Genomic DNA, 14,781 nt, shown 5'->3' on the forward strand with positions numbered 1-14,781 from the left:
AGGAATAAAATTCTGTTGGTCTTAAAGGTGCCAGGGTGTTAGCAGTCAGACCCTTCCTCCTGCAGAGGGGCAGTTTATAGATGGGGAAAAAGAGAAGCAATCCTGTACCTCACCCCAACATTATAAGTGCAGGGCACTGCCTGGCTCAAAGAGAAACAAAATGGATGCTGGTTTGGTCAAAGCCTGGGGAAACGGCAGAGAAGCCTGAGTCAGAGCCGCTGGCTGGCTGGTTACTGCCCCTCCTCGCCCTAGAGGGATGCATAATAGAGAGAGAGAGAGGGGACCTCTTGATTCACTCAGGACTTAATCCCATCAACGCCCAGGATCACTTGAAGGGACAGGCTTAAGTCTCTTCACCTTGACTGGCCTTTCCCATCCAGTCCTTGCAGAGCCCTGAAGCCACTCCCACCTCGTTGTCTTACCTCCAGCCAAACCCTCCAGATATTGTTTTCTGGCAAAGGCGTGACCCCGCCTCGGAAACTGGACCGCCCTGCTGCTCCAGCAAGCGTGTGTATGTATGCACCCCCGGTCCCATGAGTCTGCTCTAGCTTCATGGAAGGCTGGTCGTTTGTTCTTCGTGTGGCTGCATCCGCTCACCTCTTCAGGATTGGTAATTATGGTGGTCACCCTTCCCAAAGCTTTTCCCTTCCTCCCTGCTTTCCTTAGTCAGCTCTCGTGTGTGCTTTACCGTGTGCGTGCGTTTTTGCTTCCTTCCATTTCCTGTTTGATCAAAGCTTTACCAGTTGAACATCTGCCTGGTTGATTTGAGAGTTCTCTTAAGGGGTGTGTGTGTGTGGAATCTTGGTGTGCGCAGCTGGGGCCTCAGTTCTCCGCCTTTCAAGCTGTCCCCTTTATGCGAATTCCCCCGGCCAATTAGGAGACTGCTTCTTTGGGTGACAACTGGCCTTAAACTTCTTTATACGCATTAGAAATAATGCCAATCCCTTTGTGGTGGTGGCGGCAAACCTGTAAATAAATATTGTCCTTTCTGTCCCTCGTTTTCATTAGTTTAATTCAAAATTTCCCCCAGAAATAGTCAGATGGGTTTCCTGTTTAATGCAGGATTGGAGGCTGGAGGGAAAGTATAATATAGTGTAGGGGTGGCCAAATGTGCTTAATGTAAGAGCCACATAGAATAAATGTCAGATGTTTGAGAGCCTCAAGACATGAACCTCAGATGTTTGAGAGCCGGAAGGAAGAAAAGATAAAGATTAGGATAGAGGATGGGGATAGGATAAGATAGGGAGGGAGGGAGGGAGGGAGGGATGGATGGATAGATGGGGAGGGAGAGGTGGTAAGAAAGCAACTTTAACTTTAAACGCATTCTCAAGCCGCCAGTTGACTTGGCTTGGAGAAGTGATTTAAAGAGAGAAATGCCTTCTCTAAACCGGCCAACCAGGCAGTGGGGGCTTCAAGAGGCACACAATATGTGTGAAAGAGCCACATGTGGCTCCCGAGTCACAGTATGGCCACCTCTGATATAGTGGGTTCAACGCAAGGAAGAGGCGAGGTGGTAGTGATCATCAGCTCTTTATTAGGCACAGCATAGTATAGGGCTGCACTCAAAGTTGGCCCTCGGGGCCAACTATACACAACTCAGGGTTCCCGCTCAAGTATGTTACTGGATCATTCAAACCGGCAGGGGGCCGTGATTGGAGCAGGGCAGCAGTGATTTGGATCTTACTGCCTATTGTTCCCAAGTCCCCAAGCTCACTCCTTATGACTCCAATGAGGCTTGCAGGAGCACCCAATAAGTCTTCACAAAGGTCCTCATACACAACAGAAAAGCAGTGTCGCATCCTCTGGGGCCTGGGAGTCAGCTTGACTACAGTGATCAGCTCCCCTGGGGGAAGGGGCCGCTTTGGAAGAAGGTGGACTCTACTGCAGCACATCCGTGCGGAGATCCCAGCCCTCCCCAGGATCTCTTCCCATATCTCCAGGAACATCCCGATCTGGAGTTGGCAGCCTCAGAGCCTCTCTCCTTGCAGCTCCCTTGAGGGTTAAAGTGAGAGAGCCGAGAGTCCTAGAGAGGCAGATGAATGGGGAGGGGAGGATCAATTTCCTGGTCTCCCCCATGTTCAGTTTCTAAGGCTGCTGCTTGCATGGCTCCTGGGACAGTTGCAATGAGAGTTCAAGAGGAGGAGGACTAAAGGTAGACCTGCTGCTTCCGATGACTTTCCTTTAGTTCCCCTTAATTAATTTTCATCTCCCCCTCGCCCTCCGCCGGAACTGGTGTTTCCTGTGTCTGAGCAGCAAGGGAACAAAGCAAGAGTCAAGTATTACCTTTAAGACCAAGAAATGTTTATGCTGAATGTAAGCTTCCGTGTGCTAGAAGCACTGGAATGAAGTGTGCTTCTAGCGCACGGAAGCTTACATTCCGCATCAAACTTTGTTCGTCTTAAAGGGGCCATTGGACTCTTGCTTTGTTTGACTGCTTCAGACCAACATGACTGCCCACCTGGATCTATCTCTGAGCAGCAAGGGGATTCCTCCCGAGAAGCCCCCACCAAGCCGCAGAGGGCATGGCTGGCGGCAGCCTGCCTGAAGTCCGGTCCGTCCCTCTGGGTCTGGGAGCTGGAAACAGCATGGGAAACATTTTAATTTCTCTAGCACTGAAAGAGTTAAAGGGACAAAAGCGTTTGCTAGAGAGGCCGAGAAAGAGGGGGGGGGTGGGCAGGGAGAAAAATTTCTGAATTTCTACAGATTCACAACAGCAAGGAAAAGCCTTTGGAAAGATCCTGGGAAGGTTTACTTGCAAGTAGGGCATGGTGGGGAGGATGGAGGGATGGCCAGGGAAAAAAGCAGCTTTCATAGCAGACTAGATAGATTCATGGAGGATCAGACTGTCCATGGCTCCTAGCCATTGGGACTGGGGGGAACCTCCAGATTCAGAGGCACTAATCCTCTAGATCCCAGAGCCAGGAGGCAACCTCAGGGGAAGGCCTCAGCCTCTCTGCCCTGTTGGACTTCTAGAGGAATGTTTGGCCACTGTGTGAGACTGGATGTTGGACTAGATGGACCACTGGCCTGACCTAGCAGGACTTTTCTTATGCTCTTACATTTACTATATAAATGAGAGGGATTTGGGGGTGGGGAGGGAAAAGTCAGTGTCTAAGAACAAGAAAAATTCAGTGTATGAAACTGCGGCTGAATTCCTGGTCATTTTAAGTCTGCCTCAAAAATGCTGCTATCAAGCTGTAGGGTTGTCAGCTCCTGGGTTGCAAATTCCTGGACATTTGGGGGTGGGGGTTGGAGCCTGGGGGAGAGAGCTCAGTGGAGTATAATACCGTAGAGCCTGCCCTCCAAAGCAGTCATTCCCCCTTCCCCTCTCTGTACTCTGATGATCAGTTATAATTTGGGGGGGGGGGGTCTCCAGGCCTCACCTGGAGGCTGGCAACCCTAATTTTTGCATAGCTATGTAGGTGGAATTGGGGGGATATTCAGAGTCTTTAAGTGCAAGGGGAAAAAAAATAATGTATAAACCAGAGTTCTGTTGCTTGTGATTTCAATTCTGTGGTGAGGGAGGAAAAGAATATATATATACACTCACAAACACTTTTGTCCTGAAGTGAAGATAGAGAGAGAGAGAGATTTGTCCAGAAGTGAAAAAAGGGATTGTTTGTGTGGAGGGGACTCCTACTTGAATGGGAATCAACCACAGCCCCATCCTAAGACCCTGAGGTGATTCCAGGGTGGGACTGAGGGTGCAGAAGAGAGAGGGAATGCTTTAATTTAACAAAATCTGTTGCCAAGACGTTCCTTCTAAGCTGCAGTGTCCTTCCCCTCATCTGCAGCTTCTTTGGGTGTTTATTCCTGTCTGCTGCACCTGTTCATCCCAGCAGCCCTTGCACCTAACCTGGAGAGGCCTGATGTCCCCTTTGCTGTTCCCCTCTGCAAGCTGCTGGAGAGGGCTCTTGCCTAACACTTCTGGCCTACTGAGGAAATGTGTACAACAGTTCATACCAGTCATTGAGCTATACTAACTGCAACAGTTAGTATTGGCCAGTGGCCTTAATCCTGATCTGCAAACCACACGAAGGATGCTCCCACAAGGCCATCCTGAGTGTGTTTTGTGCTGTAGCTCATCTTCTTTAGGGTTTTTTTCTGTCCTTTTAATACATATTCCCCTCTCCCTCTTGATACCAAGTAAGTAAAGGCATCTTTTTGCAGTCGGAAGCAGCCCAACAGAAGGGGAAGGAGATGGAAGAGCAGGACCCAGAAGGACCAGGAATTGGGAAGAGACTGAGAAACGACCCTCATCCCATTCAGAAAGGAAGTGGTGTTAATTTCTGGGAAAGGGCTGTGTCGGGGATCCTGCATCAGGGCACTGGGATCCCAGAAGAACACTGCCAGCATTTTCGGTGGTTCTGCTACCATGAGGCTGTTGGGCCCCAAGAGATTTGCAGCCAGCTCCATCTGCTTTGCATCCGCTGGCTGAAGCCAGAGAAGCACACCAAGAAGCAGATCCTGGACCTGGTGATCCTGGAGCAGTTCCTGGCCATCCTGCCCCTGGAGATGGAGAGCTGGGTCAGAGGATGTGGGCCGGAGACCAGTTCCCAGGCGGTGGCCCTGGCCGAAGGTTTCCTTCTGAGTCAGGCGGAGGAGAAGAGGCAGGCAGAGCAGGTGAAGGAGCTTTATGCAGTCCATTCAAGTTGTAATCTTTGACCTTAGTCTAAGGCCTCTCTGCCTGATATTGTATCCCTCCAGACACTTGACCAGGGTTGATACACACCCCAACTCTGATTCTTGCTGCTTTGGTTGAATCAGCTGTTGATCGATTCAGGAGTGAGGGTGTGAATATTGCAAGATCCATCTCCTTGGTCTTCAGCAATCTTCATCTTACCTGTCTCTGTTGCTGTTGTTTTAGATGAGGGAACCATCTGTGAAGATGGAAGCAAAGTCCTCTGTGGAGGAAGGATCTCAGCCTGCCCAGGATGCCTTCTCATATGGTAAGGGTACCTTGTGCCTAAATTTGTGCATGTTGTGAAGTTGTTGGGGAGGGACGGTGGCTCAGTGGTAGAGCATTTGCTTGTTAAGCAGAAGGTCCCAGGTTCAATCCCCGGCATCTCCAACTCAAAAGGGTCCAGGCAAATAGGCATGAAAAACCTTAGCTTGAGACCCTGGAGAGCTGCTGCCAGTCTGGGTAGAAAATACTGACTTTGATGGACTGAGGATCTGATTCAGTATAAGGCAGTTTCATATGTTCAAGGTTTGGGACAGGAGAAGAAAAGAAATTCTTCCACACACAACACAAAATGGACTTCTGGAACAAGTTATATTGACTGCCTGACAAGGTCTAGTGGCCACAGAAGGAAGGTTGCAGGCCTAACGTGTCTCGAAAATTATGTATGTTTACATACAAATGCTTGAAGTATCCAAGGTAAAATGGGGATCTGGAATGTTTACTGTCCGAGGAGAACACAGACATTGTGGGGATTTGACAAATAAGTTTAAACATGCACAAGTGCAAAGTGGATCCAAAAATCCAACTATAAATATGTTTAAGGGGTCCAAACTGGTGGTTTGGACCCCATAAACATATATATATATATATATATATATATATATATATATATATATATATATATATATATATATATATATATATATATATATATATATATATATATATATGTTTATGGGGTCCAAACTGACCAGGAGAGGGATCTTGGAGCCATAGTAAATGACCACCACCCCCCTGAAAATGTTGACTCTGCACTAAAAGAGGCAAATGCCATGCTGGGGATTACTGGGAAGAGGACTGAAAACAAATGTGCTCCTAGTGGCACCTGGGTTTTGGCCACTGGGTGGCACAGAGTGTTGGACTAGTCGGGCCATTGGCCTGATCCAGCATGGCTTCTCTTATGTCCTTATGACTCAGTGCCATAGGATGTAATGATGGCCATTCACCAGAAGGGGGAATTATCTATCATGTGGCCTCATTTGGGTTATTGTGTTGAATTCTGGTCACCACACCTGATGAAAGATTGTAGGCCCTGACCTGGATAGCCCAGGCAAACCTGATCTTATAAGATCTCAGAAGCGAAGCAAGATCAGCTGTTACAAGTAGTTGGATGGGAGACCTCCAAGGAATGCCAGAGGCAGGGGCAGTCTTTATTCAGCCACCTCTCTGAATATCCTCCAGGTCCTCAGTAGCAGTCAGTCACCAGAGGTTGCCATGACTTCCAGGTGCACGCACACGCACATAGAAATAAAAAAAAAGGCAAAATGAAAGAAAGATATTACAGCATTAGAAAAACTGCAGAAAAAAGCAACTAGAATGACTGAGGGGCTGGAACGCCTTCCCTATGAAGAAAGGTTAAGGAGGTTAGGGCATTTTAGCTTGGAGAAATGATGACTGAGGGGACAACATTAAAGAAGTTTCTAAATTACGTATGGGGTAGAGAAAGAAGTACTTTTCTACTTTTCTCACACTCAGTAGATAAACATACGGAGCAGAGGTCCATCCGTGGTTATCGGCTACAAAGTATAGAGGATACACTCTGTCTGGAGCAGTGGTACTCTTGATTCTTGGTGTTGGAGGGCAACGGTGGGAGAGTTGCTGGTGCACCTCATGATGGCTCCTGGCCACCATGTGACAGCGTTTTGGACGGGATAAGCTGTTGGCCAGATCCAACATGGTTTCTCTTATGTTCTTTTGACTTGGTACCATAAGATGTAGTGCTGGCCATTCCCTTGAGGGGGGAATTACAGAGATTTGTGGAGGGGAATTCCATTCTCATTCACATGACCTCTCTCATCTACCTTCCATTAGATGGACCCAAGGTGAGTCAAAAAAGAAAAGTTGGCCTGGCATCCGTAGGGAAGTTTGGAGGTGGGACAATGTCAAGCATTGATATTTCCCAATAATCAGTCTTTTGTTATTGACTCAAAAGTTGCTTTATTGTAGAAACTCCATAGCTTTGCCAAGGACAGATTCCTTGGAAGTAATGACGTATACAGACTCACATAGTTACTTTATAGGATAGCTTCAATGCATAACATACAGATGCAATTTGAGTCACAAGTTCAAAGGTTACTACAAAGTATCTCTTTTATTACTAAGGAATGTTAGTTAATAGAGACATCTCCCTTTCTCACACTTTCTCTGCGAGTAGATAAGACCTGTCTGTGTGAATCTGGGGGAGAGGCACATCGCACTGTTACCAGCCAGGCTAACCTAAACATCCTTGAGCCTGATGGATTTATTATTGCCCTTAGGTTGTAAAAGAGGGGGGAGCAGGAGAGCTTGGTATCCTGCTCTTTGTCTGGGGAACCATAATGACACTCAGAAATATGCATGCTTGACAGACAAGTGGTAGATGTGTCATCATGTTGACATCTCATCCTGCTGAAATGTAATGTCAGAGCATCTACAGATACTCTAGAAACCCCTTGATATTGCCCTCAAGTATTCAAACGTGCTAATGTCACATCTGGGTTTTTGGACAGATGGTGATGTATAGTTTGACATCATTTCTCTCCCCTCCCCCTCTCCTGTAAGCTTGGACTTGAGGGCAGGTGAGAGGGCCCAGCCAGTGGGAGAATAGTGTTCTTGGGCCTTTGCTGCCACAGTTGTGAGCTCGGGATCGCAGAGGAGAAGTTTCAAGTGTCACAGCAGTCTGAAATGTGTATGCAGCATTTATGTACCACAGCTCATGGGAATCTAGTATTTCTCTTCCACCTCTACCTCAGTTTAATCATTCTGCTTTTTGTTGAGTGTACACAGAGCAAGGTTTCACAGCTCTGGGAACAGGGGTGCATGAAGCAGGATCCAGACAAGCCAACAAAACATGAAGTCTAGGCACCTTTCTTCCAATGTTCTCTCTCTCACAGGAAGTGAAGAGATGGTGTCAAGCTATTGCCCTTGTGGAGGAGTGGAAACCGCTGCTGCCACTGCAGACCAGGTAGGGGAGATGAACAGGGGATAGCCTGAGTTTCCCCCTCCCTTCTCAGGAGGACTTTTCTTCCTACAATTGCTTCTAAGGTGTCTGAGCAAGAGAGGCTCTGAACTCTACCCTCTTCACCCCTGCCACGCTCTACATCCTGCACCTTCCCGGATGGTCTACTTTGAGAGGGCACTTTTACCTAGCATGATCTCTGATGAGGAAATCTGCTTTTTCTTTCAGTCCGCAGCTTCCTTTGAGGATGTGGCCGTGTATTTCACCGAGGCTGAGTGGGCCCTGCTGGATCCGGGCCAAAGAGCTCTTTACGTGGAAGTCATGCTGGAGAACTATGGGAACGTGGCCTCTCTGGGTACTGCTGCTACTGTCTTTTGTCTTTCATAGGTGCAACTTGCTGCTACTGGCATGATGTGTGAATCAGAATATTGAAGAGCAGGATGTTATTCTGAGGCTTGGCCCTGTACCCACCCCCTCTGGAGGACTCCAGGAGTTGAGGTGGCAGTAAAGGCAGCGTACAGCATAGTCTAGTGAAGCAAACCAGCCACCTGGCAGGTCCAGGGGTAACGGCAGCCAGTGTTGCGGCCAGGGTGGGTGTCATGGCCTTATGTAGTTGTGAGTGGTTATGCTTCACCATTATGTCAAGGGAATAGGCCAGGGGTGGCCAACGGTAGCTCTCCAGATGTTTTTGCCTACAACTCCCCATCAGTATGGCCAATGGCTGGGGCTGATGGGAGTTGTAGGCAAAAAAGCATCTGGAAAGCTACCGTTGGCCACCCCTGGAATAGGCAAAGAATAGCCATGTTGGATTTCTGCTTCACTAATTATCAACTCCTGGTTGGATAGAATTGTAAAGACTTTAGGGTAAGGAGGGAGGGAGTTCTCTGGGGGCCTGAAATCTGGGAAATTTTTTCTGAGGCTGAGCTCAGTGTAGCTCTAATAGCCCCTTTAGGGGCTGCAGTATTCTTAAATACTGGATACTTTAGGGAGAGGTGAGGTGTTTACTTAAGAAGAGCTTTGCTGGATGAGCCAGTGGCGCATCAGCCCTTTCCTACAGTGGACAGTTACATGTCTCTAGCCCCCTCAGCAACTGACATTCCTTCTAAAAAGCATGGGGATTTCCTTAGAACTGTGGGGTCCACTGGGCGAGGTCTTGATTTCTCTCAGCACACACGTGTTTTTGGAGTCTGAAAACAAGCTCCTCTGTCAACACACCTAGAATCATAGAAATATAGAGCTGGGGTTGACCTCCAGAGTCATCTAGTCCAAACCCCTGTACAATGCAGGAAATTCACAACTACTTCCCCCACACATTCCCCACAAATCAAATTTTAAAAAAATACACACACACACACCCCAAGCTACTCCTGCTCCATGGCCAGAAGATGGCGGAAAAACCCCTCTAGGATCACTGGCCAAACTGGCCTGGAGAAAGTGGCGAATGGCATTTCTCTGGGCATGTAAGACGGGCCATAAGAACTAAGCACTGAAGCAAGCCTTTTTGACCCACTCCATTTACCTTCCTGGAATGAAACTCTCACAAAACTAGAAATTATGATAACTTTTTGTATTTCCTCATCAAAAGACCTGTATGGCAAGGGAAACTGGAAATGGCAACAGATTTTTGCCACCTTTTTTCCTTAAAGTACATTTGGGGAATTTTGGGGAGCTGAGGCATATTCAGCATATAGAAACAGCTCTAGTAGAGGGCTGGCCAAAGAAAGGTTGTGACTAGCAGGCCAGGAGACAAAATGCACACCCATTAATTAGGAAGTCCTGCTTCATGGCTTGAGTTCTTGGGTGAAATTCCAAAATTTTGGGCTATGATTTTAAGAAAATTGCAGAGACGTTTTTACTTGGATTACAATTAGAAAAATTTCCAAAAGAAGATAGGACTCTAATTTGGTACCTGTTATCAGCTGCTAGGACTTTATACGCGCAGCTTTGGAAGCAAGAAAAAATACCAGAGAAATGGGAATGGACTATGAAAGTTTTATCGTGGTGTGAAATGGACAAATTAACCAGAACACTAAGAGACTATGACTTAGAGATATTCAAAAGGGAGTGGAGAAAATTTAAAGGATATATGGAGAAAACTTGGAAAGTAAAGAAACATTGGACAATTTTTTAGTTGTAAGAATATATATATTGAACTTTGAGCAGTTAGAAGTGCCTTTAGTATTGGTTTGAACTTATAACCTCGGGGAAGTCAACATTGGAGGGAGGGGGGATGGAAATGTCATATGGGTTAATGGGAAAAAAATATTAAGAAATAGTTAAGTTTTGTAACCATATGCTACCAATAAATTGTTTAAACACCGAGTTCTTGGGTGAATGGTGATTGGACCTTTTGTCTCTATTCCAGCAGGAAATGTTGATGAGACGATGAGGAAATCTGAGTGGTTCTCTCTAGAAAAAGACAAAAACCGAGAGTCTGAATGTACCTTTAGGAATCAAGATGGACCACAGAAGCAGGAGGGAAGCCATGCAGAGAAGACAAGGGATAGAGCTCTTCCATGCCAAGAAAGGCATTTCTGTGAAGTATTTGCCATGGTGAAGGAAACATACAAGAGCTTGGAGCATGGAGTGATCTTTTCTGATCAAACTCAATATAATATCCATTTGCAAAAGCACCCTGGGAAGGTTTGTGAATGTCTGCAGCCTGGAAAGAGCTTCCTTTGTGGAGAAGAGTTCATGAGTCACGGAAGGATCCATACAGGAGAGAAAATGCATAGCTGCTTAGACTTCAGCAAGAGGCTCTCAGAGGAAACAAAGCTTATTCAACACCAGATAGTTCATTCAGAAAGGAGTTCTAAGCAGGACTACTCAGAAGTTAACCCCATTTTATTTGATGGGTCTTCCTCTTGGGAAAGCATTCTTAGGATTGCACACTCAGGAGGGAAGCCATCTATCTGCACAGAGAATGGAAATATTTTATCTGATGGGAAGGCACATAAATGCTTTCCATGTGGAAAGTATTTCAAGAACAGAGCTGGTCTCCTTTTGCACCAAAGAAGCCACACAGGGGAGAAACCTTTCGAATGCTCAGAGTGTGGAAAGAGATTCAGTCGGAAAGGCACTCTTCAACGGCATCAAGGAACCCACACCAAAGAGAAATCTTTTGAATGCTCAGCATGTGGAAAGAGATTCAGTTGCTATGTCACTCTTCAGCAACATCAGAAAATCCACACAGGGGAGAAACCTTTTGAATGCTCGGAATGTGGAAAGCGATTCAGGTTGAGTGGTCATCTTCAAGACCATCAAAGAATGCACAGTGGGGAGAAACCTTTTGAATGCTCAGAGTGTGGAAAGAGATTCAGATACAATAGCAATCTTCGACAGCATCGAAGATTCCATACAGGTGAGAAGCCTTTTGAATGCTCAGAGTGTGGAAAGAGATTCAGTGACAGCAGCACACTTAAAAAGCATCTAAGAACCCATACAGGAGAGAAACCTTTTGAATGCTATGAGTGTAGGAAGAGGTTCAGTCTGGGTTTCATTCTTCAACAGCATCAAAGAACGCACACTGGGGAGAAACCTTTTGAATGCTGGGAGTGTGGAAAGAGATTTACTCAGAGTGTCGCTCTTCAGCAGCATCAAAGAACCCACACAGGTGAGAAACCATTTCAATGCTTGGAGTGTGGAAAGAGATTCAGTCACCGTGGCACACTTCAGAAACATCTAAGAACCCATACAGGGGAGAAACCTTTTGAATGCTCGGAGTGTGGAAAGACATTCAGTCAAAATGACCATCTTCAGCGTCATCTAAGAACCCACACAGGGAAGAAATCTTTTGAATACTCAAAATGTGGAAAGAAATTCAGTGGGAGAGTTAGTCTTCAATAGCATCAAAGAACCCACACAAGCGAGAAACATTTTGAATCTCAGAGTTTGGGAAGAGATTCAGTAAGAGTGGCATACTTAAAAAGCATCTAAGAAACCATACAGGAGAGAAACCTTATGAATGCTTGGAGTGTGGAAAGAGATTCAATCAGAATGACCATCTTCAGCGCCATCAAAGAATTCACACAGGGGAGAAACCTTTTGAATGCTTGGAGTGTGGAAAAAGATTCAGTCAGAGTTTCCATCTTCAACAGCATCAAAGAATCCACATAGGTGAGAAACCTTTTGAATGCTCGAATTGTGGAAAGAGATTCAGTCACCGTGGCACACTTAAAAAGCACCTAAGAACCCACACCAGGGAGAAACCTTTTGAATGCTCAGAGTGTGGGAAGAAATTCAGTGGGAGAGTCACTCTTCAAAAGCATCAAAGAACCCACATAGGGGAGAAACATTTTGCATACCTGAACTGTGGAAGGAAATTCAGTCATAGTAACCATCTTCAACAACATCAAAAAATCCACAAAGGTGAGGATCTGTCTGAATGATTAGAGGAGAATCACAGAGTCTACAAAGGGGTGAAACCCTATAAACCAGGGGTGTCAAACATGCGGCCTGGGGGCTGAATCGGGACCCCAGAGGGTTCCTATCAGGCCCCTGAGCAACTGGCTGTCATCTGCTTCCTTCTCCCTATCTATTGCTTCCTTCTGCATAACAGCTTGCTTTGCAAAGCTTGCTCAATCGCACAGGAGCTACAGAGCCAAACCTTTATTTTCTCCATTGGCTGAGGCTCCTCCCTTGGAGAGGAAGGCAGGGAGGCAGAGTTTGTTTTTCCAGGTTCTCTCGATCGTACAGCAGAGCTACTGAGCCAAGCCTCTCTTCCTTCCCCCTCCTGGTCCCCTGGGGAAGGAAGGAAAGAGCCAGAGCTTCCTTTGCCCAGTTCCTCGGATCCCATGGGAGAGATACAAAGAAAGCACCTTTAATACCAATAAATGCTAACATTTTAAGCATGTTTTAAGTTTTTTTGTTTTTTTTAAAAAAATATTTAATTATGTATGTCTGTGTCCTTTATAAAGTGTATATCTCTGCTACCAAATCTTAAATAGGTACGCACATGGCCTAGCCCAACATGGCCCAGCCCAACCTGACATGGGCCGGCCCAACAAGGTCTCATTTATATCAGATCTGGCCCTCATAACAAATGAGTTTGGCACCCCTGCTATAAACTCTTGGAAGGATTTTGCTATGATCAGAAAGCACGCCCTATCCATAAAAATGCGAAAAGAATCATAAGTGCAGCTGCAGAACTGATGAGAAAGAGGCAGGAGGAGGGACAAAGCCTTTTGTGTGTGTACGTGTGAAGTGTGCCATCAAATTACAGCTGACTTAGGTCCACCTCAACAAGGGGCTTTGAAGGCAAGTAAGCAGCAGTGGGTAGCCAGTGCATTTGTCTACAGAGCCTTCCCTGGTGGTCACCCTTCCAAGTAGTGGCCCTACTTAGCTTCAAAGGTCTAATGAGATCAAGCTTTACCATGATGCCTTCCTTCTCAGAAAGCCATTTCGAGCAATTAAAATAACTCAGTTTTAAGAACAAAATCGATCATAAACCTCAGTCTCATAAAGCATTAGAAGAGTTAGATAGTGAGAAAATAAAACAAATTTGGATTTGTATGCCCTCTAATCTGTACTCTTCTTGGAATCCCAACATGAGCCAAATTAATAAATTCCTTATAAAAATGGGAATTAGGGTAAAATTTTAGATCACAGGAAATTAATGAAAGAATTAAATGCTTTCCAAATTCTGTAGGGCTTGGTGGTACTTGACCAGATGGTACTTGACCAGAGTTTTACCAATAATTTGTGGAAACAGTTGCTTTTCCTTTGCTTGCTGCAATAGATTACATTTATGTTTACATTTATTACTGCCCTCTTTGTCGGAGTCCAGAATGCTAGTTATACTGAAGTCCAGTAAAGATCCTACCAACATGAGCTCTTGCCATCCCATCATCATGCTGAAATATGATTACAAAATCCTTGCCTCTATTTTTGAAAGCAGGATAAAGAGAGTTGTATCCAGATGAATAAATGCAGATCGAAGAGGCTTAGAAATGTTTGCAGGCTTTCAGGTGCGGTTGTAGAGTTTAAGGCATGGGTATTTAGGCAATGTCCAAAGCATATTTCTCTTTTTGTAATGTCTTATCAAACCTAATTATCAAAGAACCCACACAAGGAACAAATCTATAGTTATTAGCAATAAGAGATTCTGTTTCAATAACGGGTATAAAACTAGGTAATGAATACTGTACATTAATGGTTTATTCAAATTATGTTGTGATTTTCTTAATTGGAATCATAGAATCCCAGAATGGGAATGTGCCATACAGGCCACCTAGTCCAACTCCTAGCTCCAAGCAGGATCAGTCTAGAGCAGGAGTGTCAAACATGCGACCCGGGGGCCAAATCAGGGCCCCAAGCAGCTGGCTGTCATTTGCTTCCTTCTCCCTCTCTCTTGCTTCCTTCTGCCAAAGAGCTTGCTTTGCAAGGCTTGCTCAATTGCACAGGCTCTACAGAGCAAAACCTCTATTTTCTTCATTGGCTGAGGCTCTTCCCTTGAGAAGAAAGGGAGAGAGGCAGAGCGTGCTTTGCCAGTCTCTCTCATTCACACAACGGAGCTATTGAGCCAAGCCTATCTCCCTTCTATTGGCTGAGGCTCCTCCCCCTCATGGTCCCCTGGGGAAGGAAGGAAGATATATGAACGTATGAAGCTGCCTTATACTGAATCAGACCCTCAGTCCATCAAAGTCAGTATTGTCTACTCAGATTGGCAGTGGCTCTCCAGGGTCTTAAACTGAGGGTTTTCATGCCTATTTGCCTGGACCCTTTTTAGTTGGAGATGCCAGGGATTGAACCTTGGACCTTCTGCTTACCAGGCAGATGCTCTACCACTGTCTGCTCCCAAAGAGCCAGAGCTTCCCAAAGAGGGCCAGAAATACAAAGAAAGCAAATGTTTTAAGTTTTTAAAAAGTTTATTCCAAAGACT

At 45.8% G+C, this 14,781-nt stretch overlaps 1 protein-coding gene and 1 non-coding gene across 2 annotated transcripts in view; both read left to right on the forward strand.

Moving 5' to 3' along the window:
• Nucleotides 1-12,289, forward strand: part of LOC132571854 (zinc finger protein ZFP2-like) — a 64,466-nt gene extending 52,177 nt beyond the window's left edge. The window contains exons 2-7 of the mRNA XM_060238648.1: nt 4,171-4,623; nt 4,868-4,949; nt 7,837-7,907; nt 8,130-8,256; nt 10,267-11,661; nt 11,829-12,289. Of these exons, the coding sequence (XP_060094631.1) occupies nt 4,201-4,623; nt 4,868-4,949; nt 7,837-7,907; nt 8,130-8,256; nt 10,267-11,661; nt 11,829-12,289 (2,559 nt within the window). The 5' untranslated portion in view covers nt 4,171-4,200. The remainder of the gene's footprint in view (nt 1-4,170; nt 4,624-4,867; nt 4,950-7,836; nt 7,908-8,129; nt 8,257-10,266; nt 11,662-11,828) is intronic.
• On the forward strand, nt 5,005-5,071 carry TRNAN-GUU (transfer RNA asparagine (anticodon GUU)). The gene has a single exon. It is a non-coding gene; the product is annotated as a tRNA-Asn (tRNA).
• Nucleotides 12,290-14,781: the final 2,492 nt, after the last annotated feature.

This window comes from Heteronotia binoei, chromosome 5 (genome assembly GCF_032191835.1).
Source record: "Heteronotia binoei isolate CCM8104 ecotype False Entrance Well chromosome 5, APGP_CSIRO_Hbin_v1, whole genome shotgun sequence".
In the NCBI taxonomy this organism is placed as follows: domain Eukaryota; kingdom Metazoa; phylum Chordata; class Lepidosauria; order Squamata; family Gekkonidae; genus Heteronotia; species Heteronotia binoei.